General features: G+C 38.4%; 1 protein-coding gene across 1 annotated transcript in view; it reads right to left on the reverse strand.

Moving 5' to 3' along the window:
• The window catches only part of MORC1 (MORC family CW-type zinc finger 1), a 170,399-nt gene that overhangs the window by 128,869 nt on the left and 18,653 nt on the right, over nucleotides 1-22,877 (reverse strand). Inside the window, exons 7-8 of the mRNA XM_064589446.1 lie at nucleotides 19,836-19,995; nucleotides 17,639-17,744 (exon numbers count right to left, since the gene is read on the reverse strand). Of these exons, the coding sequence (XP_064445516.1) occupies nucleotides 17,639-17,744; nucleotides 19,836-19,995 (266 nt within the window). The remainder of the gene's footprint in view (nucleotides 1-17,638; nucleotides 17,745-19,835; nucleotides 19,996-22,877) is intronic.

Genomic DNA, 22,877 nt, shown 5'->3' on the forward strand with positions numbered 1-22,877 from the left:
CCCAAATATAACTTTCGAACTTCTTCATGTGATGGATAAGGTCCTTCATGATCTGGCCACCACTTAAGTCCCCAGCCCCATCACTGGCCAGCCGTAGTTAGTGTGGGCATCGAGGACCATGCTCAGGTCTCCAGATATGGGTCATGCTTTCTTATACCCAGGCCTTAGCACATTCAATTCCTTGGCCACTTTTGGTTAGTTCCTTTTCCCCCTTCACAATGCAACTTGAGATCTCCTGTCCTCCTGAAGCCTTCCCTCACTCCCCAAGATTGGGTAATTTCAAAGAAGAGTTATAAGCTACGCAAAGTAATGAAAGTGGCTCTGGTGCTCCCTGTCTTCTGTGACTCCCCATCACAGCACTTGCCACCTAGAGGTGTCACTGTCTTTATTTATCTGTACCCCCTTCACGTTGTAAGCCCCATGAGGCTTACATATTTATTTATCATCAATAAATATTTGTTGAATCAATGATGATTATTCAGGACTTCCTTGGCTTAACTTAGAATGAACAGGGGGTTCCCTTTACAAGAAAGACTTTTAAATGACCGATCATCTTCGATGGTGATGCTTTCAATCTTTATAAATAAAGCCATTCCCTTAGGAAACTGAAATACAAATGTACTAAGTTGTCTTCAAAAGAGCTGAGAAAAAAATACTGTTATTCCCCACCCACCAGGAACTACTCCACATGTTTTTTTTTCAAGAAGTGTTCTCTTGTTTACTACTAAATGTCTTTCTTTTCTGTCTTGGACTTCGCAGAAGTGCCCATATCTCTATCTTTGCCTGTATCTCTCTCTCTCTCATTTTCTATTTAACTGGTATAATAAACTAAAGAAAGGAAGAGAGAGTCCCGCCCAACACACACACACACACACACACACACACACACACGCGCGCGACAGATCTGGGGAAAGAAGAGCGTTTTAAGCCAGAAACTGGTTTGAAAGTTTGTGGAATGGCCTATGCATTTGTCTCCAGCTCAGCATTTGGGTATTCTTATGAAGGCTCTGATTCCGCCTCCAGCTGTGGCTGTGGCCTCATGTGGCCTCTTTCTCCTCCCAATCTATGCACATTGTTCTGCTGCTGTTTTAAGGGTTGCTCTATACACTGCATATCATGGGTAGATCGGTGGGGTCACCAATCTGTTAAGGACAGGACAGGGGCCCAAAAGAGAGGTCCTGTGGCCAGCGTCCTATCACCTACCAATTCAGGTTCTCTGTGGCTGGAATCTGAGAATGTAAATTTTTTAAAGCTACCCAGGTGATTCCTTTAACTCTGCAAGTTTTGAGAATCACTGCTTGGTAGACCTACTGGATGAGGTAGTATGTAAGAAAAGTTGCCTGAAAGAGAGAAGCAGGTGTTTGGATGCAGGACGCCCTTTACATTTATCCACAATGGGTACACAGAAAACGGACTCCCACTGAACTGCCCTTGTAAGGTCCACAGTTGAGAAAATGACTCTAAACTCCAGGCACTAAATCAGATTCCTTTTGGAATATCTCAGAAGTGCCATATTTTTATTCATGAAAATACCGCATATTATAACCAAAATTGTTTTCTGAATTTATTGCTAAATTCCCTACAAAATCTCTGAGGAGTTCTTAAGGTTGAAATTAACAAGGCCTATGTTATCTTGAATATAAAGAAGTGCATAAAGGTTTTTAACTAGTTTAAATTCTGAACTATGAAGGGGCTAACCAAATTTAATCTTAGGGTGGATTATACCTAAGAGAAACGTCAACTCAAAGAGGTAATTTCAAAGAAGAGTTATAAGCTACGCAAAGTAATGAAAGTGCCTCTGTCACACCCGCGGGATGGCAAGCAGCACATACAATTTGAAGCTGTAACTTTTGATGTGTTCCCAGCCAGCTCAGTTAAGACAGAAACTAGAGACATTGTGGAATGTTGCCCAATGCCTGTCAATTTAGGAACACACGGGCAACGTGGCATCTAGTTTCAAAACATTACTTAGCACAAAATTTCAACTCCATTATTCCATATTATATCACCATTCCCACAGCTGTTTTTTAAGATGGGTTCGCCTAGCTGCCCGAGATCCTAAGCCATGATGGATTCTGGGGGTACAACAGGCCCCTTCCATGACAGCCAATTCCATGACATGCCTTTTTTAGGAGAGTCTGTGCTTTCTTGCATTTTCTCATAAAGCGGAATACATAAAATATTCATAATGTTAAAAACACAAGTCACAAAAGCAACATGGGGCGCCTGGGTGGCTCAATGGGCGCCTGGGTGGCTCAGTTGGTTAAGTGACTGCCTTCGGCTCAGGTCATGATCCTGGAGTCCCTGGATCGAGTCCCGCATCGGGCTCCCTGCTCGGCGAGGAGCCTGCTTCTCTCTCTAACCCTCCCCCCTCTCATGTACTCTCTCTCTCTCTCATTCTCGCTCTCTCAAATAAATAAATAAATCTTTAAAAAAAAAAAAAAAGCAACATGGCACAGGGAAATCACATGCATAATAGAACAGGTACAATGCTCACATGGTCTCAACCCCCAAAAAGGGAATCAGGAAAAAATGTTAGAGGAGTGATCAAGTCTTCACAATACGGTACTGAAAAGAGATTTCGAAGGTAACAGAAGCTCTTTACAAAATTTCCTAAAACTCCCTCTCCCCCCCCAATAAAGCTCCCCCATGATCTTCAAGGATGGAGCACAGAAGCCACTACAAAGAGTGCCAGTGTCTTCTGACGAAAGTATCTACGTATTCTCAGAAAATTACCTAGACACTGGCATTCAGTTCAGTCTGTTGCTTGTTACGTATCAGACAGCGGGTTAGTTTACAGAGCACTATAATGGTAAGTGCTAGAAAGAAGTGTTGTAGGGGAAAGCAGAATGAAGAGAACTGAAATGCACTCAGAACCTCCAGGTGCCGGGTACTGGGACTATTCTAGTTCTACAACGTTCGTATTAAGTAGATGACCTTATATATAGCCTCATTTTGTAGATGAAAACACTGACGTTCAGAGACCATAGAGAACTTATCACTAGAATGAAAGCTCTCCCAACAGATTTCAAGCCATGTGGGGGAAGAGATATTTGTGTTTTGTTCCCTCATATATCCCCGGCTTCTAAAACAGGGCCTGACACTCAATAAGTATCTACTGAAGGAGTGAACGTAAAATGAACCCATCTACAGTCAGACAGCTACTCGGGGGGAAGCAGCAGGATTTGAGACCTGTTCTAAGCAACTACAGAGTCCATTCTTTCTCTAACGTAATGTCCAGGGATGACTGGCCTAAACAGGGCGCTGCAATGTGACTTGGAGTGGGAGTCAGAAGTGGACTGGGCAGCCCCACCCCCCATAGACCCTGCCTGCCTGTGAGGCTGAGGTTCTGGTTCCTTCAACTTAATCCACAGAACTGGACTCAAGGGTCTGGTGTCCACATTTTCTAATTTGTATGTACCTTACTACACACAGAAAAAGTTAACATGGCAACAGACTGCAAATGCCCCCCACCCCACCCCTGCCATCTTCAATTAACCCTCGTGTCTCTGCTGACAGACCATGCCATTATGTAAAGGACTATTTTAAAAAAAAATCAAAGACAGGCTATGGTGCTATGGTGAGCGCTGTGAATTGTGTAAGACTGTTGAATCACAGACCTGTACCTCTGAAACAAATAATATATATGTTAAAAAAAAAAAAAAGAAGATAGTAGGAAGGGAAAAATGAAGGGGGGGAAATCGGAGAGGGAGACGAACCATGAGAGACTATGGACTCTGAGAAACAAACAGAGGGTTCTGGAGGGGAGGGGGTGGGGGATGGGTTAGCCTGGTGATGGGTATTGAGGAGGGTGAAGCACTGGGTGTTGTACGCAAACAATGAATCATGGAACACTACATCAAAAACTAATGAGGTAATGTATGGTGACTAACCTAATAATAATAAAAAAAAAAATCAAGGACAGGTTGGTAACTACGAATACATATTTGTCTCCTGCTGAAACCCAAGGAAGAATAGTAAGGAGGCCCCTGTGCCTAAAGAAGAATGGGAGGAGAGAGGAAGTCAGATAGCATGCAGGATGCTGCAGACCTTCATTTTTCCTCTGAGTGTAATGGGAAGTCATTGAGGAATCTTGTACAGAGAATTTTTAAAAGACCGCTCTGGCTGCTACAGAGCGGTAAGGGTGACAGAGTTTTCACAAGGTGAAGGGTGGAAGCAGAGAGGCCTGTGGCTTGGCGGGAGGCTCTCTATAACCCCAGGGAGACATGACGGTGGCCTGAACAAGGATCATAGCAGTAGAGGAGTTGATAATTGGTTGGGTCTGGATCTAGTTGAAGGCAGAGTCAATGTGAAATAAGCAAGTTAGAAGTGTCCTCCAAGAATCCTCAGGACAAGAGTCCTAAGTAAGAAGAATGTTTAAAAAGTCAAAACTCACAGATAGACACATTGTAGAATTTTATTTAAAGTTAAGAGAACTCCTAAAAGCTATCCAAGGGGCGAAAATTAGCAATTTACAAAAATTTAGTAATCACATCTGGGTCAGACTTTTCATTAACATCATGGATTCAAGAAGTAAAATGCATAATAAGTTCTGAGGGAAACTTTTTTTTTTAAGATTTTATTTATTTATTTGTCAGAGAGAATGAGAGAGAGAGAGAGAGGCAGGCAGAGGGAGAAGCAGTCTCCCCGCTGAGCAAGGAGCCCAATGTGGGACTCGATCCCAGGACGCTGGGATCAGGATCTAAACTGAAGGCAGATGCTTAACCAACCAACCAACCACCCAGGCGTCCCAGAAACTTTTTTTTTTTTTTAGGTAGACTCCATACCCAGCGTGGAGCCCGATGCAGGGCTTGAACTCACAACCCTGAGATCAAGACCTGAACTGAGATCAAGAGTCAAACATTTAACCTACTGAGTCACCCAGGTGCCCCTGGGAAACTATTTTTTGAATCAATGTTTCTTCATTCATTTAAACAAATATTGAGGAGGAAAGGAAAAATAAAGACACTTTTAAGATACAAAGATTCCAAAAATTTACCTCAAATGGACTTTGAAATAATTATTTGAGGATATAATCCAGCAAAGGAACTAATGAGTAAATGAAAAAGATAAAGAATGAAAGATGCTGTGGTAAGCAAAGAAAAATAATAAATCTTATAATTTAGTCTAAATATTTATGCAGGCTGTCACATAATATTGTAAAATGTTATAAAGAAATCCAAACACTGGGGCGCCTGGGTGGCTCAGTCGTTGGGTGTCTGCCTTCGGCTCAGGTCATGATTCCAGGTCCTGGGGTTGAGCCCCGCATCGGGCTCCCTGCTCCACGGGAAGTCTGCTTCTCCCTCTCCCACTCCCCCTGCTTGTGTTCCCTCTCTCGTTGTGTCTCTCTCTTTGTCAAATAAATAAATAAAATCTTTGGGAAAAAAAAAAAGAAATCCAAACACAATAATCAGAAAAGGTAGAACTGGTATGGGAGAGAAATAAAGCATATTAAGGCCTTGACTTATTTGTGAGATGAGATAGATATTAACTCTACATTTTGATAAGAAAACTAGTTTTAGATATGTTTATTTAAAATGTAAAGGTAATCTACTGTAAAAAATAGAATGGAACAAATAATTTTCAAACTACTGGAATAGAAAAAAAACGAACCTTCCATCCTGGCAAAAAAAAAAAAAAAAAAAAATCAACTAAACCAATCTCACAAAAGGGCAGAAAATATAAGGCAGAACAAAATTAAACAAACAAACCCAAGTGCAAACCAATGACAACAAAGAAGCAAATTAAATATAAAACATAAAATGAGAAGGCAGAGTAAGTCCAGCTTTAGCAGATGTCATAAGTGTAAACTAGATAAATTTCCTATTAAAAGATAGAAGCACTTAGACTGAGTCACAAATCTAGTTATATGCCATTTATAAGAGACAAACTGAAAATTAAACAACACTGTTGAGAATAAAGCAGTGGAAAATATATGGTAAGAAAAGTTAATCAAAATAAAGCAAACATAGGTTACTGTTAGACAAAAATAGAAACAAAGTTATTAGAAAGCATTAACTGAAACATAGAGGGATATTTTATATTAATAAAGGTTCACTTAAACAAAATGTGTATGTGCCATAAATCTAATGACTCAGAAACAGATACAGCAAAAATTGGAAGAAATAAAGAAACATGGACAAAACCATAGACACCGTTAAGATATTATTACTGTTCTCAGAAATTGAGGGATTGCGTGGTGGGGGGGGAAGAAATAGAAGATCTAAATAACAATAAAAAGCTTGATGTTGGGGTGCCTGGGTGGCTCAGTCGTTAAGCGTCTGCCTTCAGCTCGGGTCATGATTCCAGGTCCTGGGATAGAGCCTCACATCAGGCTCCCTGCTCCGCGGGAAGCCTGCTTCTCCCTCTCCCACTCCCCCTGCTTGTGTTCCCTCTCTCGCTGTCTCTCTCTGTCAAATAAATAAATAAAATCTTAAAAAAATAAAAAAAAAAAGCTTGATGTTACAGAATCTTTTTCAGAGATTCACAATTTTTCTAATGTTTAAAACATTAGGCCACAAGAAATCTCAACAAATTTCAAAGAGCAGATATAATGCAAACTACATTCTCTGGAACAATAAAAAGATATTTGACACCACCCCCAAAAAACCTATGTACTTGTAGATTTTTAAAAACACTTTTTGGGGCGCCTGGGTGGCTCAGTTGGTTGAGCAACTGCCTTCGGCTCAGGTCATGATCCCAGAGTCCCGGGATCGAGTCCCGCATCGGGCTCCCTGCTTGGCGGGGGGTCTGCTTCCCCCTCTGCCCTCTTCCCTCTCGTGCTCTCTGTCTCTCATTCTCTCTCTCTCTCAAATAAATAAATAAAATCTTTAAAAAAAATAAAAAATAAAAAATAAAATAAAAATACTTTTTAAAAGTCATTCCTGAGCTAAAGAGAAAATCAAAATGGAATTTATAAATTATTTAGAAATAAGCAATAATGAATAAATCCTAAAAAAAAAGCAGGGTGGGGGGCACCTAGGTGGCACAGTTGGTTGGGGGATCAACACTTGGTTTCAGCTCAGGTTGTGATCTCAGGGTCATAGGATTGAGCCCCACATCGGGCTCTATGCTCAGGGAGTCTGCTACTCTCCCGCTGCCCCCCCCCCCATTTGCTCTGTCTCTCTTTCAAATAAATAAATGAATCTTTAAAAAAAAAAAAAGAAAGAAAGAAAGAAAGAAAGAAAGAAGCAATAATGATAGTTCTATTTTTTAAACCTGTAGAATAGGGCCATAATGAGGGGGGTGGGGCTGGGAGGATGTGTAAAAGCCTGTTATTTAGATTAGAAAATGAGATTGAAAATTAACTAATAAAAGATACACCTCAAGGAAGCAGAAAAAGTAAAATAAATCCAAAGAACATAGGAGAAAATAAAGAAATATATAATTAATATAAACCTAGTAGACTTAAAAAGAACCCAAAATCATTTTGTTTTTAAAAACAGTTGAAACAATTAAATCTCTCTGGCCAAGAAAAAGAGACAGCATAATATGCAGTAAAAGTGGACACAACTATAGGATTGGGGAAAACAGAAATTTTCAAAGAGTATTTTATATAAAACTCCTTATCAACAAATTTGCAAATCTAAATAAAATGAATGCTCTTATAAGAAATTATAAATGACAAATTTGACCCCAAAATTTAAAAATCTGAATAGATTAACAGTTATAGCACAATTCAAAAGTAATTAAAGTAAAAACAAAAACAAAAAAGTGATAAGACGACAGATTTTACAAAGAATTTCTACCAAATCTATAGGCAAAGACTCATTTTACATAAATTCTTCCAAATCAACAAAAGAGGTGAAGAACTTCTCAACTCACTCTACCATAATCTATACACCAATACTAAATAAGGTAAGGATAATAAAACCATAATTATAGCCCAGTCTCACGTGTAAGCATAAGGGCAAAAAATATTAAATAAAATACTAGTGAAATTAACACAGTGAATACTACATCATGAACTAGTTGGGTTTATTTGAGGAATGGAAGAATGATAGTTCAATATCACAAACTTTACTAGAATAATATACTGCTTTAACGGATTAAAAGAGAAAAACAAAACCAAATCACCTCAACAGATGTCAAAAAGCATTGACAAAAACTTAACACCAATTTCCTGATGTGAAAAATAAAAGTCACTCAATAAACTAGAAATAAAATAACTTCCTAAGTTTGACAAAAGGCATTGATTAAAAGGAATAATAACTAGAATAAATATCATATCTAATGGTCAAAGATAAAAGAATTCCATTAAGACAGAAACAAACCAAAATCACATCTGTCATTATCACTCCTAGTTAACTAATTAGTTAAAACAAAAAAACAGAATGAGTAATAGAAATGAAGACACAAAACCATCACTATTTGCAAATAAAGATTTGCAAATAAAAACAGAAAATCCAACTGAAAACTATTAAAATAAAAGAATTCAGTAAATGGCAAGGTACAAAATCCACAAAGTCAATGGTTTTGGGATGCCTGGGTAGCTCAGTCAGGTAAGCGTCCAACTCTTGATTTCAGCTCAGGTCATGACTTCAAGGTTGTAGGATCAAGTGGAGTCTGCTTTAGAGACTCCCTCTCCCAGTGCCCTTCCCCCACTCACTCTTTCTAAAATAAATAAAATCTTAAAAAAAAAAAGGTCAATGGTTTTCCTATCTGTACATTAACAAATAATTAGAAAAAGCAATAGAGAAAAAATCTTATTTGAGTGCCAAGAATAGTCATAATACCTATGAACTTAACAAGAAATGTGTAAGTCCTATGAAGATATAATAATATCCAACAATTACTGAGTATTAACTCTGTGCCAGGTAGTGGTCTAAGCACTTTTCAGTACATACATTATGTAAGCTTCACAACAACCCTGTGATATATTACTATTAACACTACTGCTATTATTATTGCCATTTTTGGATATGAAAATTGAGGCTCTACATGGAAAAGAACATCTGCAAGAACAATCATAATATTTTTAAAAAGGACAGTGAAGGAGTACGTGCCCTACCAAATATCAAAACACATTATAAAGGCTATAGCAATTAAAAAGTTTTAATGAAGTGAGAATAGAAAAAAATATATGAAAAGAAATAGGCCATCTAGAAACAGATCCATATATGATATGAGAATTTAGTTTATATTAGTGATGCATCTCAAACAAGAAAGGCTGAACTATTTTTAAAATGCTATATCCATTAGAAAATATTAATCTGTCCTCCCCCATGTACATGCTATGTTCAAAAAACAAATTCCAGATAGATTAAAAAGCTACAGAAATAAACTACGAATATTAAAAGAAAGGATAAGAAAATATATTTGTTAAAGAACACCTATCTGAGTCTAGAAATGCGAAAGAAACTCATAAAGAAATATATTGCAGATTTGACCTCAAAATATCAAAAATTGCTGTTAGACAAAGGACAATACTAACAATTTTAAAAGTCAAGTGGGGAGAGAGGAGGGAGGGTGTATGTGGCTATAAAAGGCAACAGCAGGGTGCCTGGGTGGCTCAGTCATTAAGCATCTGCCTTTGGCTCAGGTCATGATCCCAGGGTCCTGGGATTGAGCCCCGCGTCGGGCTCCCTGCTCAGCGGGAAGACTGCTTCTCCCTCTCTTGCTATGTCTCTGTCAAATAAATAAATAAAATCTTAAATTAAAAAAAAAAGGCAACAGGAAGGGGACACCTGGGTGGCTCAGTTAAACGGGGCTGCCTTTGGCTCATGCCATATTGGGGCTCCCTGCTCAGCGGGAAGTCTGCTTCTCCCTCTGCTACTCCTCCTGCTTGTGCTTTTTCACTCACGCTCTCTCTCTCTCCCTCTCTCAAATAAATGAATAAAATTTAAAAAAAGAAAAAGAAAAAGAAAAAGGCAACAAGAAGGATCCTTGTGCTGATGTACTGGTGGATTTGCACCAGGCTAGGTAGATTGTATCAATGTCAATATCCTGGTTGTGATATTGTACTCCAAGTTTAGCAAAGTAACAGCAATGGGGAACCTGAGCAAAGGGTACACAGGATTTCTCTCTATTATTTCTTATAACTGTTTATGAGTCTACAATTACCTAAATACAATTTTAATTAAAAAAAAGATCAAGTGTCGAGGCAGCTGGGTGGCTCAGTCAGTTAAGCAGCCAACTCTTGGTTTCAGCTCAGGTCATGATCTTGGGAGTCCTGGGATCAAGACCTGTATCAGGCTCTGCACTCAGTGGAGAGTCTGCTTGAGATTCTCTCTCTCCCTTCCCTCTGCACCTCCCTGCTGCTTGCCTGCTCTCTCTTTCTCTCTCTCAAATAAATAAAATCTTAAAAAAATATATTAGCATTGCTCAAATAGTGAAAAAGTGAAGTCAAACTAAGTTCCCATCATCAGTAAGGGAGTATTGATGTACAACATATCAATGTAAAATAACTGAATATTATGCAAAAACTGTTATACAACAATGTATAGTAATTTATTACTTTACAGACATTTTTAAAAAAATCATTTTAAAAAATGAGGACTACAATTATCCAATAAAAGAAACCAGGATTCCTTGGAGAAATGGCTGATTGCATTACAGCAACAGAAGAAGTATAATATGAGCCTGGAACATCTTATGATGCCAAAAAATGTTTTAAAATGATGGTGATATGTCAAAAGAACACAAAAGCCAGCTTGAACCACATGCAGAATGAAACTGGACCATTTCCTTACACTGTACACAAAAATAGACTCAAAATGGATGGGAGACCTAAATGTGAGACAAGAATCCATTCAAATCCTTGAGAACACAGGCAGCAACCTCTTCAACCTCAGCCGCAGCAACTTCTTGCTAGACACGTCTCCAAAGGCAAAGGAAACAAAGGCAAAAATGAACTATTGGGACTTCATCAAGATAAAAAGCTTCTGTACAGCAAAGGAAACAGTCAACAAAACCAAAAGACAACCGACAGAATGGGAGAAGATATTTGCAAATGACATATCAGATAAAGGGCTAGTATCCAAGATCTATAAAGAACTTATCAAACTCAACACCCAAAGAACAAATAATCCAATCAAGAAATAGGCAGAAGGCATGAACAGACATTTCTCCAAAGAAGACATCCAAATGGCCAACAGACACATGAAAAAGTGCTCAACATCACCTGACATCAGGGAAATACAAATCAAAACCACAATGAGATACCACCTCACACCAGTCAGAATGGCTAAAATTAGCAAGTCAGGAAATGACAGATGTTGGCAGGGATGCAGAGAAAGGGGAACTGAACCCTCTTACCTGTTGGTGGGAATGCAAGCTGGTGTATCCACTCTGGAAAACAGTATGGAGGTTCCTCAAAAAGTTGAAAATAGAGCTGCCCTACGACCCAGCCATTGCACTACTAGGGATGTATCCCAAAGATACAAATGTAGTGATCTGAAGGGGCACATGCACCCCAATGTTTATAGCAGCAGTGTCCACAATAGCCAAACTATGGAAAGAGCCCAGATGTCCATCAACAGATGAATGGATAAAGAAGATGTGGCATTTATATATATAATGAATAAAGAAGATGTGGTGTATATATATATATATATATAATATATATATATATACATACACACACACACATACACACACACAATGGAATATTACTTAGCCATCAAAAAAATGAAATCTTGCCATTTGCATTGACATGATGGAACTAGAGGGTATTATGCTAAGTGAAATAAGTCAATCAGAGAAAGACAATTATCATATGATCTCACTGATATGTGGAATTTTAGAAATAAGGCAGAGGATCACAGGGGAAGAGAGGAAAAAAATAAAACAAAGACAAAATCATAGAGGGAGAAAAACTATAAGAGACTCTTAATCATAGGAAAAAACCTGCTGGAGGGGAGGCGGGTGGAGGGGCGGGCTAACTGGGTGATGGACATTAAGGAGAGCACATGATGTAATGAGCACCGGGTATTATAGAAGACTGATGAATCACTGACCTCTACCTCTGAAACTAATAATACACTATATGTTAATTGATTGAATTTAAATTAAAAAATAAAAAAGCCAACTTGAACAGGCTCCCACTAGCCAAATCTAAGACAACTTTAGCCACAAAATACTGGTAGTGACAGATTATTACCCTTAAAATTAAAAGGAATGCATGGATCCCTACCACGCATAAAGAGAAGGAGAGGGAGAGGAAGAATGATAAAACAAGCGTGAGAGTATCAACATCTGGGGAATCTGAGGGAAAGGTATATTGGAATTCTTTGTATTATCTTTACAACCCTGTTGAAAAGTCTAAATTACATCAAAAGAAAAAGCTAAGAAAAAAAAAAGTATGACTTTAACATATACTGACAAATACTGATAAATCTAGATGACATACTTAAAAACCCAAGTTGCAGAATGACTTCTATAGAAGAGAGATTGGGGGGAGGGCGTGCTGGGGTAGAGAATGAGAAAGCACTGTTACACTGATTGATGTATTTATGCATGTTTGAGTAGTTTTCAATCAACTCATATTTGTGTACTACAGAGGCCCACTCCACCCACTGCCCCAAAGATTACTGTCCCAGGTAGACTACAATGAAGAGTGAGAGACAGGAGAGCATGAAGAAAACTAACACTTGGATCCAGGAGTTGGTGGCATACCTTAAATGAAATTTCAAGATCTCAATTATGAAATTATAATTCCATGCTGGTATCCACATAAAGAATTCTATGTCCTATGAATGGAATTTAAAACATCTGAATGATAGAGTAATTCCATACCTACTATCTACACAGACTCTCTGGGTACGGAATACAGTAGGAGAATTACAACCCTGTCAACTCTGCAGATGCCAACTGATACTGACCACATGTGAGGCATTTCATACCCTCCCCTCTACGACCTGTCACCTTCCATTTGCTCAGTGCTACTGCAATCAATCAACAGAGGACCTCTGCAAATCACTCTGATTTTAATCATCTGTGTGATTGTAACTAAAGCTTACTAACAGCCACCAGGGAGAGGAGAGAACAAGTTAACCCGATTTTGTTTTGACTAATTCAAAAGAAAAAAACAAAAACAAAAACAAAAACAGAAGCTGGGTGGGGGTAAAATTTGCAAAAGTTTGACATGTGGGACTTGGTCTGGAGTTCCAAAAATTACCACAACATAAATTAACAAATATTGTCTAAGCCGGCTCTGAAGAAACCTCTTATTTCCTGTCCTTAGTTCACTATTATTTTCATTCATATTCTATATTCTCAGCCCTTCCCTGGCCTCTTTGTTCCAAAGTCTTAACTTTCTTTTGATTTCTTACAAAGTTATCCTTCGTATTGTCATCTTCCCTTTTAGGGCATTTGGCCTAAATTTAACATGGCAGATTCCTTTCCTGAAGATATAACCTACTTTCTGCATATCACCCTGCAACTATGTATGATTCCCTGGCACTCTCCACATGCCACATTCACAGATTCAAATTCTGATTTTATATATCACATGTTCAATGCAAACTTCTGCCTCATCTGATTCTGAAATTCTGAGATGACTTATCTATCTACATATTTTTTTTTAATTTAAGTGAAAACAGGTTGTCTTTAGACTGATACTGCCAAAGCACATGCCACTGCCTGTGTACTTGAACATCACTCCTAATGAAATTTTCATGAGGTTATTGTCATCTTGCAACAAGGCCCTGCTGACGGTTGGATTATGGTGGTAGAGCCTCAGCCCAAAGCAGATAAAGGGTTTGAATTGCAAAGTTTAAAACTGATATCAAATATTCACAAGAACTATATGAAAATCCGGACACTTTGACTTAATAGTTCCCTTCTTGGGAATTTGTCTGTAAAAAAAAAAAAAAGGCAATTCTGGGGCTCCTGGGTGACTCAGTCATTAAGCATCTGCCTTTGGCTCAGGTCATGATCCCAGGGTCCTGGGATAAAGCCCCGCATCAGGCTCCCTGCTCAGCGGGAAGCCTGCTTCTCCCGCTCCCACTCCCCCTGCTTGTGTTCCCTCTCTGTCTCTCTCTCTCTCTGTCAAATAAATAAATAAAATCTTTAAAAATAAATAAAAATAATTTAAAAAGACAATTTAAGGGCATCTGGGTGGCTCAGTCGTTAAGTGTCTGCCTTCAACTCAGGTCATGATCCCAGGGTCCTGGGATTGAGCCCCACATCTGGCTCCCTGCTCAGCGGGGAATGTGTTTCTCCCTCTTCCTCTGCCTCCCCCCCCCCACCCCCCCCCCCGCTCATGGGGCTCTTTCTCTCTCTCTCAAATAAATAAATAAAATCTTTTTAAAAATTCAAAAGAATAGGGTGCCTGGGTGGCTCAGTCGGTTGAGCGACTGCCTTCGGCTCAGGTCATGATCTCAGGGTCCTGAGATGGAGTCCCACATCGGGCTCCCTGCTCTGCGGGGAGCCTGCTTCTCCCTCTCCCACTCCCCCTGCTTGTGTTCCCTCTCTGGCTGTGTCTCTCTCTGTCAAAAAAAAAAAAAAAAATTCAAAAGAATAAAAAAATCCATCTGTATGAAAATGCTTATTTCAATATTATCTATAAATAATGTGAAACACTGGGACCAATGCTATTCTCCAAAAATAAAGAAATGGTTATAGAAACTATGATGAATCAATTTAATGGACTATTGTAAAACCACTTATCAAGAAATCATTATGAAATGAGACTTTCCAAGACTACATAATAACTTAAAGTTCAGAAGCAAATCATAAATGAAAAAAAATGAGAAATCACACTTAAAAAAACACTAGAATTGAATAACAAAAATTAATAATTATGATATATAAATTCTTTAAAAATTTTTTAAAATATTGTTTCATTTTTGATTTTATAAGAAACAAAATTGGAAGAAAAATGTGTCAGAAAAAAAGCCTGAAAGCTTGAATTTTCCTATTTCTATGTAGAAAATTAAATTATTTTCAAAATCAGCAGGACCACACCATCTAAGACCAAAGATGGAAATTGCATAGTTCCAAGGTTTGAAACTTGTTTTGAACAGAGGACGAATCATACCCAGAGGGGGCGCCTGGGTGGCTCAGTTGGTTAAGCGACCGCCTTCGGCTCAGGTCATGATCCTGGAGTCCCGGAATCGAGTCCCGCATCGGGCTCCCTGCTCAGCGGGGAGTCTGCTTCTCCCTCTGACCCTCCCCCCTCTCATGCTCTCTCTCTCATTCTCTCTCTCAAATAAATAAATAAATAATCTTTAAAAAAAAAAAAAAAGAATCATACCCAGAGGCTTTAAGGGGGACACCATAACCATAAGAAAAAGAAGTGGCAAAGGATTTGTTACATTACTAAACCACTTGTTCTTAAAACCAAGATTATGTAAACTGTTCTTGGTTAGCAGTTCATGTATCAGAAGTCATAAATGTAAGAACAGTCAGAAAAAGATCCGTCTTTCACTCGAGTATTCGTTCAGCTGCAAGAGTTAACGTTTTCCCAGTCCCTTAATGAAGAGGAATTGGGTGTTAATGTCAAAGCCCACTGACTTTGCAGAGGGGAAAACTATACACCATCCCCACCCCCCCCAGGAGGCGCACTGCTCTCCCTCCTTGGCACTACTGTGAGACTCAAATCAGAAGCTATGAAATGTACAAATAGCACCCCTGCTGGAGAAATAATGTCTCCTCTGTACAACTCATCCTCATAAATCCTCCACCCTGTCTTAAAAAGGCCTTTCTTATGATTAAACTATAAAAAAATGTTGTTGAAAAAGCAAACAAATCCAATGTGGTCCATGTTCCAAAATTAAACTATACATATCCTGGATCTGATCCATTTTCTTCATTTTGTGATTAACTGCTTAAATGGCTTAAGAAGCCTCTGACTTCATTAAACAATCTGGAAACAGTAAGAACTTTTTCCCAAAGAAATTAGCTGTCAAATTATTCCTCCACTAATGTGTTTGTTTTCTGATGCTAGTGCTGAAATGCCAAGGCACTCCGACAGATAACTGTTGGAAGATTTGGGCTCAGAGCTTTTAAATAGCATGAGATATTGGTTTTGGAAGCAGCTGTTAGACAGAAGGGTGGGACCAGGGGGAAGGGGGACGTGGTAATGGAAGTGCCGGTTAACAGTTCTGGGTCTCCTTTCTGATATTGGCGTGTTAATGTTGCCAAAAGGGTTCCCAGCATTTGTACAACAGTAAAGAGGCTGGATTTTTTTTTTTTCCAAACGAAAAAAAACCAACCTTCATTTCTGTGTAAATCAAGAATTATGCATTAGAATGAAATGAAGAAAAATATAAATTAGAAAAAAGTAGAAAAGATAATCTAAAAGTGCATTATCAAACATTAAATTTTCTAATGGGGGAAGGGACCTTCAAATCTCACCTCAAAGGCAAAAGAAAAAGAAATTCTCTGCTAAGTTTATGTATTTACTTGGGTCTCCATCTCTTAATCTAAAATTGCACTATCCGATATGGTAGCCACTGGCCAAATGTGGCCAGTGGGCACTAGTCCAAACTGACTCGCACTATCTGTGTAAGACACACACGAGGTTTCAAGGATCTAGTAGGCAAAAAAGAGTATAAAATGTTTCATTACTACTTTTCATATTAAAATCTTACTTTATATATACCAGATTAAATAAAACATTATTAAAATTAATTTGACCTGTTTCTGGTTACTTTTCCTAATATGGCTACTAGAAAATTTAGATTTCATATAGGGTTCATATTTGTGTCTCTCATTACATTTCCACTGGACAATACCAGTATTTAATTAAAATGAATCAGAATGAATTTAATTCCTTCAAAATCCCTTCCAGCTCCAGAGTTCTGACACTAAGAGACTGCAGGCTCAAGCTGGTAAGTTTCAAATACAAAGTTATTTTGGAGAAACTTAGGTTCAGTCACTATTTCATTATTTCTCCATACTTTTCACTCATGCTCTCCAATGCTTCTTTATTCTGTTTCCTATGGATCCCTAATAGCCAAGAAAAATGAATGTGTCCATTTATTCACTTATAAACTCTAAGTATGAAGTTCATAAGGTCATTCTGAATTGTTAGCTGGTCATATTTCTTTTTGCTTTACACCATACTGATGCCCATTTTTATTTTTTTATTTTTTTTATTTTTTTTTAAGATTTTATTTATTTATTTGACGAGAGAGACACAGCGAGAGAGGGAACACAAACAGGGGGAGTGGGAGAGAGAGAAGCAGGCTTCCCTGGGATCATGACCTGAGCCAAAGGCAGACGCTTAATGACTGAGCCACCCAGGCGCCCCTGATGCCCATTTTTAATGACATGTAATGGATAATGAACTCTGAGGGTTTTTTTTTTTTCAGTTTTAACATTCATAAAATAGGAGTTTCGGAATTAGAGAAGCTTAGAGGTGCTATTCCAGTGGTTCCCAAATGTGCCGCCACATCTGAGTCACATGTGAAAAAGGCTGATTCCTAGGCCTGATATCGGGAGATTCTTACTCAGCAGAATTTGGGATAAGACAAGATCCTTTGCTTCTTAAGAAGCTATCCGGGTCATTCAGAGGGTCAGCCTGGTTTGGGAATCAGTGGTCTAGCCTAACTTACCTCATCTGTAACTGGGATAAAATGAATTGTCCTAGACCCTAAGGACAGGGGCCTTAGACCTAGAACTAGGATGCTGCGCTCCAAAGCCAGCTCGCTGGCCTTACTGACAGACATTCTGTCAAACACACACTACTCACTCCTCAAGAGCTCCAGCCATCAGTATGTCTTCCTTGTCAGTCTTAACATCCAATTCTGGTTCTCCGCTAAGCAAAAGCTTCAAGTTATAAACAACCAGCAAAGTACCTAGTAGAAAAAAAGGACGTTTGACTTGTCAATACTTTAACTACGCTAAATATTAGTCATGGTGCTATTATCTCATCTGTGGAATTAAGCCTACTCTAGACCAAATTTCCTTCTGTACTTCAGTAAATAATGTGCTTGGTAAGTTCCAGGATAGAGGTCTCAGGGCAAATTCCACTCTCTGCCAAAGAGTGTTGAGTTTCTACATTATAGGTCTTATTCCTATTCAAATCATTGTTAAGTCTCTCAATGTGAATTCTTACACTTTGGCACTTTTTCATAATTTGCATTACGAAAATTGTTAGGAGTCTGAGCTAAATTTGTATTGTGGGTAAAGGTCTCATGGATGGAATCAATGCACAAAAGAACAAAGATGAGTTTTAAAAATTTGTACAAATATGAAGAATTGTTTTTAGACCCCATAATAGGTGTTGGCAGACTTTTTCTGTAAAGGGCCAGACAACAAACATTTCAGGCTTTGCAGGCCAAATGGTCTCTGTCACGTCTACTCACAACTCACCTCCATCATTGTAGCATGAAAGCTGCCACAAAGAATACATAAATGAATGAGTGTGGCTGTATTCCAATAAAACTTTATTTACAAAAACAAGTATGGCTGGGTTTGACCTGCAGGCCACATTTGCTGACCCCTGCTCTAAAGCATAGCTAACAAAATAATCCAAATTCTTTACAAAATTGAGTATGGTACAAAGACAAACAGGATTGTCAGAGAAATTAAAAGAACAACCAATTACACCTCTCTTGGTAGTACTAAAACCCAAGAGAGAACAAACAGCACAGTGACTAAGAATGCCTATGTCTAAATCCTGCATCAACCATTTATTTACCAGTTGCAATGACCTTGGATAAATTTCCTAACCTCTTTGAACCTAATGTTTTCTAATCTCCACAATGGAGCACATGAATAATTTTGAGAATTAAATGTGTTAATTTTTACAAAGCATTTAGAAAAGTATTCAAGAAACAGTACACCCTTCTTTAGTATTTACATGAGCATTTCACAGTTAAAAGTCAACTAACAAATCACGTTAGCTGTCCTTAAAGTATGTCATGTATAGGGGCACCTGGGTGGCTCAGTTGGTTGAGCGTCTAACTCTTAATTTTGGTTCAGGTCATGATCGCAGGGTCGTGAGATGGAGCCCCAGATCAGTTTCTACGCTGAGCATGCAGCCTGCCTAAGATTCTCTCCCTCCATCTCCTTCTGCCCCTCCCCCACAGCTTGCACATACTCTCTTTCTAAAAATAAAAAAAGGTATATCATGTACACATTAATAAGACTAATATTCATTGAATTGCCACTAGTTTTCTTCTAAAAGAAAAAGGAAAGGATGGCAAAAAATCATTTTTAAACAAAATGCCACAAATTAGAGAAGAAATTTTGAAGGTAATACAAGCCAAGTCAGAAACAAATTTCTCAGAATTTTACTGAAACATTATATAAAACAAGGAGTTGCAAAAAGGAAAATGCACATAGCTTTCTCTAGAGTAGGATTCTTCTTGTTTTTAGATATGAAAGGTGGACATCTGGAGAAAGATTGGCACTGGAAAATGTTAGTAGACACAGTGCATTCTACATGTTGAGTAGAAAGCTGGTGCAGGTTGAAAGAATACAGAAATAAAGAATATACAGAAAGATCTGTTAATGTGGAAAATGTCCACAAAGCTTTTGCTAACTCTCTGCTTCGGAAACCTGGATTCACTGGCTTATAAATTGCTGTCTTACATACGTGAGATCATCTAATCGTAGACATTACAGTAAACATCTCCTAACTCTGCTACGTAGTACAGGAATTATGGATCCCCTATGGTCACAGACTATGTCATCCTCTCTGTATCCAGTCTTCACCAAGCTCGTGCAAGTACAAGTCTTTCTCCCAGTATTAGGGACTTAGAGCTATTCACGTTTAGATTCACTTAAGACAAAATTCATGTGGATATAATGAATAACTGCCCCCATGTGAGATCCTGCATGGTATTATAAATAGAAAAATATAAAAGCGTACGTAAAGTATCTTTTGAAAGACACTAAAAACAAATACTTCTAACAAAACTTCAGAGTTTTGATGATCTTACCACATTTCCCATAGATCACATCAAACTGCTGCATCAGTTCAGCTTCATTTCTAAATGGAGAGTACTTAAAAATTATAGACAATTCTGTTGAGAATTTTTGAGGATCATCTGTGACAGATTTTCTGGTTCTTGTTAACCATGAAGGTATTGGAACAACAACCTATTAAAAAAACGCACACATCAATTTACTATGAAGTACACAAATAAAAACCATCATCCTTTCATCTGATCCTAATTCAGTCCATTCTTCATCTAGCCAAATTACAAAACACAAAGTTAAAAGTTTATTTCCCCCTGTATTCTAGTTTTATAAGAGAAAGACACAAAACAATTATGTATACTCAGTGTTTTATTTTAAAATGCTCCATTGTCTAATGTGGGGACAGATGGAATCTACTTCAGCCCCTAATGAAATATGGGTAGGATGGCAGAAGGAACAACAGTATCAGCACTTTAGAAGTTGAACAGGACATGACAGCAAATCCAGGAAAACCAATCTGAGGCCCATGCCAGAAGAGAAAACCAGCCTGTTTACAATTTGGAATACGCTAAAAGGCTCAGAGTTTGATGGCATGAGTTCACTCTGGGGGTGGGATAAAGGGGGAAGTGAAACAGAAGTAGCATCCAGATCCCCATCTGGCAGCAGCTCCCCCACCTCCACAGAGACTGGATGCTTATTCTCTGGAAAGAGTACAACAAAGCATTTCTGGATTAGAGGATATGTCAGGCACAGTTGTCAGGGGGACCTGAGATCAGAGGGATTAAGGTATACATACTGGATGCTGAGAACTCAGATCTCGTCTCTCATTTGGGTCCCAGAAAGCTGTCAGCTAGGCCTTCAGGCAGAAGACTGTAGGAGTCTTCTCTGAGAAATTGGACTAGCCCAGAAGGAAAGACATAAAGAAAATTACATTGAGGGCTTCCCAATAATACAGCTCAGCTAGGGTTCACTATTGTGACACTCATAGCTGCAAAGCCCCCCACCCCCAACCCCACCCTCGCAGAGCTTTTGATCAAAATTGTATTGGAATACTCTATTTAAAGTATTCAGGACTGATAGCCATCGGAGAAAAGCCTCTAATATGATAAATACAGACCAAATAAACAAGCACAAACAAAGCAACTCATCGGAAACAAAAACCATACAAGGAAGATGAAAATTTCAGAGGAAAAGAAAAGTCAATCATTGTTAATATCTTCAGAGCACTAAAAGGAAATATTGTATCCATGAAACATAACTATATGTCTTTAAAAAAGAATACTGAAAGAATTTAACACACTTCTTGGAAATGAAGAATATGACTACAGAAAAATATTTATGAAAGGGTTGGAAGAATAAATGTTAGAAAATCTCCCAGAAAATAAAACACAGAAAATTGGAGAGAAAAGATAAGAAAATTTAAGAACCAGTTCTAGGTGTCCAAGATCTAAGGACAGAAGTTGCAAAAAGAGAGAAAAGAAAATACGAATGAAAAAATCATAAATATTACAGAAAAACGTTCCCAACCTGAAGAACATGTATTTCCAGATTGAAAATGTCCAGTAAGCAACCAGCACAATGGATGCAAACAGACCCACACAAAAGCAAAATACTTAACATCAGAACATTGGAGACAAAGAAGATTCTACTGCTTCAAAGAGTAGAAGGGGGGAAAAAAAAGAGTAAGTTACACACAAGACTCAGAAATTAAAATGGCTTCAGACTTCTCAATGACAATGCTAGAAATAAGAAGATAATGAAGCAATGGCTTCCAATTCCTGAAAGAAAACTCACTCCAACCTACAAATAACAACAAGCTAAACTGAGTGTTCAGGTAGGATAAAAATATTTTCATGCATGTGAAGTCTCAAAACACTTGACTTCTCGTGCATCCTTATTAAGAAAGCTAACAGAAGACATGTTGGACAAGGCAGGTCCTGGGAGCACAGCGGAACACCAGCCGTGGACAGCAGGAGTGAGGGGCAGCAAGAAGATTCCAGGGCAGAGTCTTCAGGAAGGTGGAACAGTGAAGAATGTAGCTGGAGACTGGGGTTAACATAGTGATAAAGACGGAAAACCAAGCAAATACTCAGGACAATGCTAAGTACATAAAACACTAAGGAGACAATTACTAATTCCAGGGAAAAGAAAAAATTGTGCAGAAAAAGGAAAAAATTCGTTTATGACAGGATACAGTGTGAATAGTGTTTATATAGTCTTACAACGTAAATACTGAACATTAGCATAAGTAAAATGACAATGGAGCTACCTTGAAGGTGGAGAATTGGAAAGTATGTATGTGTGATACAAACAGATGAAACAATAATATATAGATCCTTTTATAATGAGCAATTAATACATAATATATCAAATCAAGAAGTAGTAATACAAGTATGTTATATAGAGATATGCAGGGAAATAGTGAAAAAAATCAGCTAATATTGTTGAAAGAGTTTGCCTGGGTCAAAGTAGAAATGGGAAGGGGTTCCTGGTTTTAGGTTTTTTTTTTTTTTTTTTTTTTAAAAAAAAAAAAGGAAATGGCCCATGTTAGAAAAGCTATAACCTCAGCTTTGGCCCAATTTTCCATGCCTTTACATATATAAATGGCAACATAAATGCTTAAAGCATTGCTTTTCTTTCTAACAGTCTCCCACTCAGCTACTCCCTATCGCCTACAGATTTGTTGCTTAGCCAGCCCCACCCCACCGCGGCCGGTGGGCATGCTGCACCCTTGGGGGACAACCTCACATCCCCACTGTCCTTTCAACCCCATACTCCTGTCCAGGTCTGAGAGCTGCTGCGTGCCACTTCTCTCCACATACCAGCCTTTACAGCTGCAAGTGGTGCTCACTGCATAAAGCCCTCATTGACCAATCGAGGCTCTCTAATCTCTCCATCCATACCTTTGCTTTTGACAACTTTGTAACAGCAGAAATGCATACTCACTGAACAGCATTCTTTTTAAACACCCTCATTTTGTTATGTATCCAATTCACATGTGTTTGCCTATATTTTATGACCCCTTTGATGGTCAGATGATCTTCTGCTGGTTTTCTACCTTC

Source organism: Mirounga angustirostris, unplaced genomic scaffold, assembly GCF_029215605.1.
Source record: "Mirounga angustirostris isolate CCGP_5_RB_7025 unplaced genomic scaffold, mMirAng1.0.hap1 SCAF_1, whole genome shotgun sequence".
Taxonomy (NCBI): Eukaryota; Metazoa; Chordata; class Mammalia; order Carnivora; family Phocidae; genus Mirounga; species Mirounga angustirostris.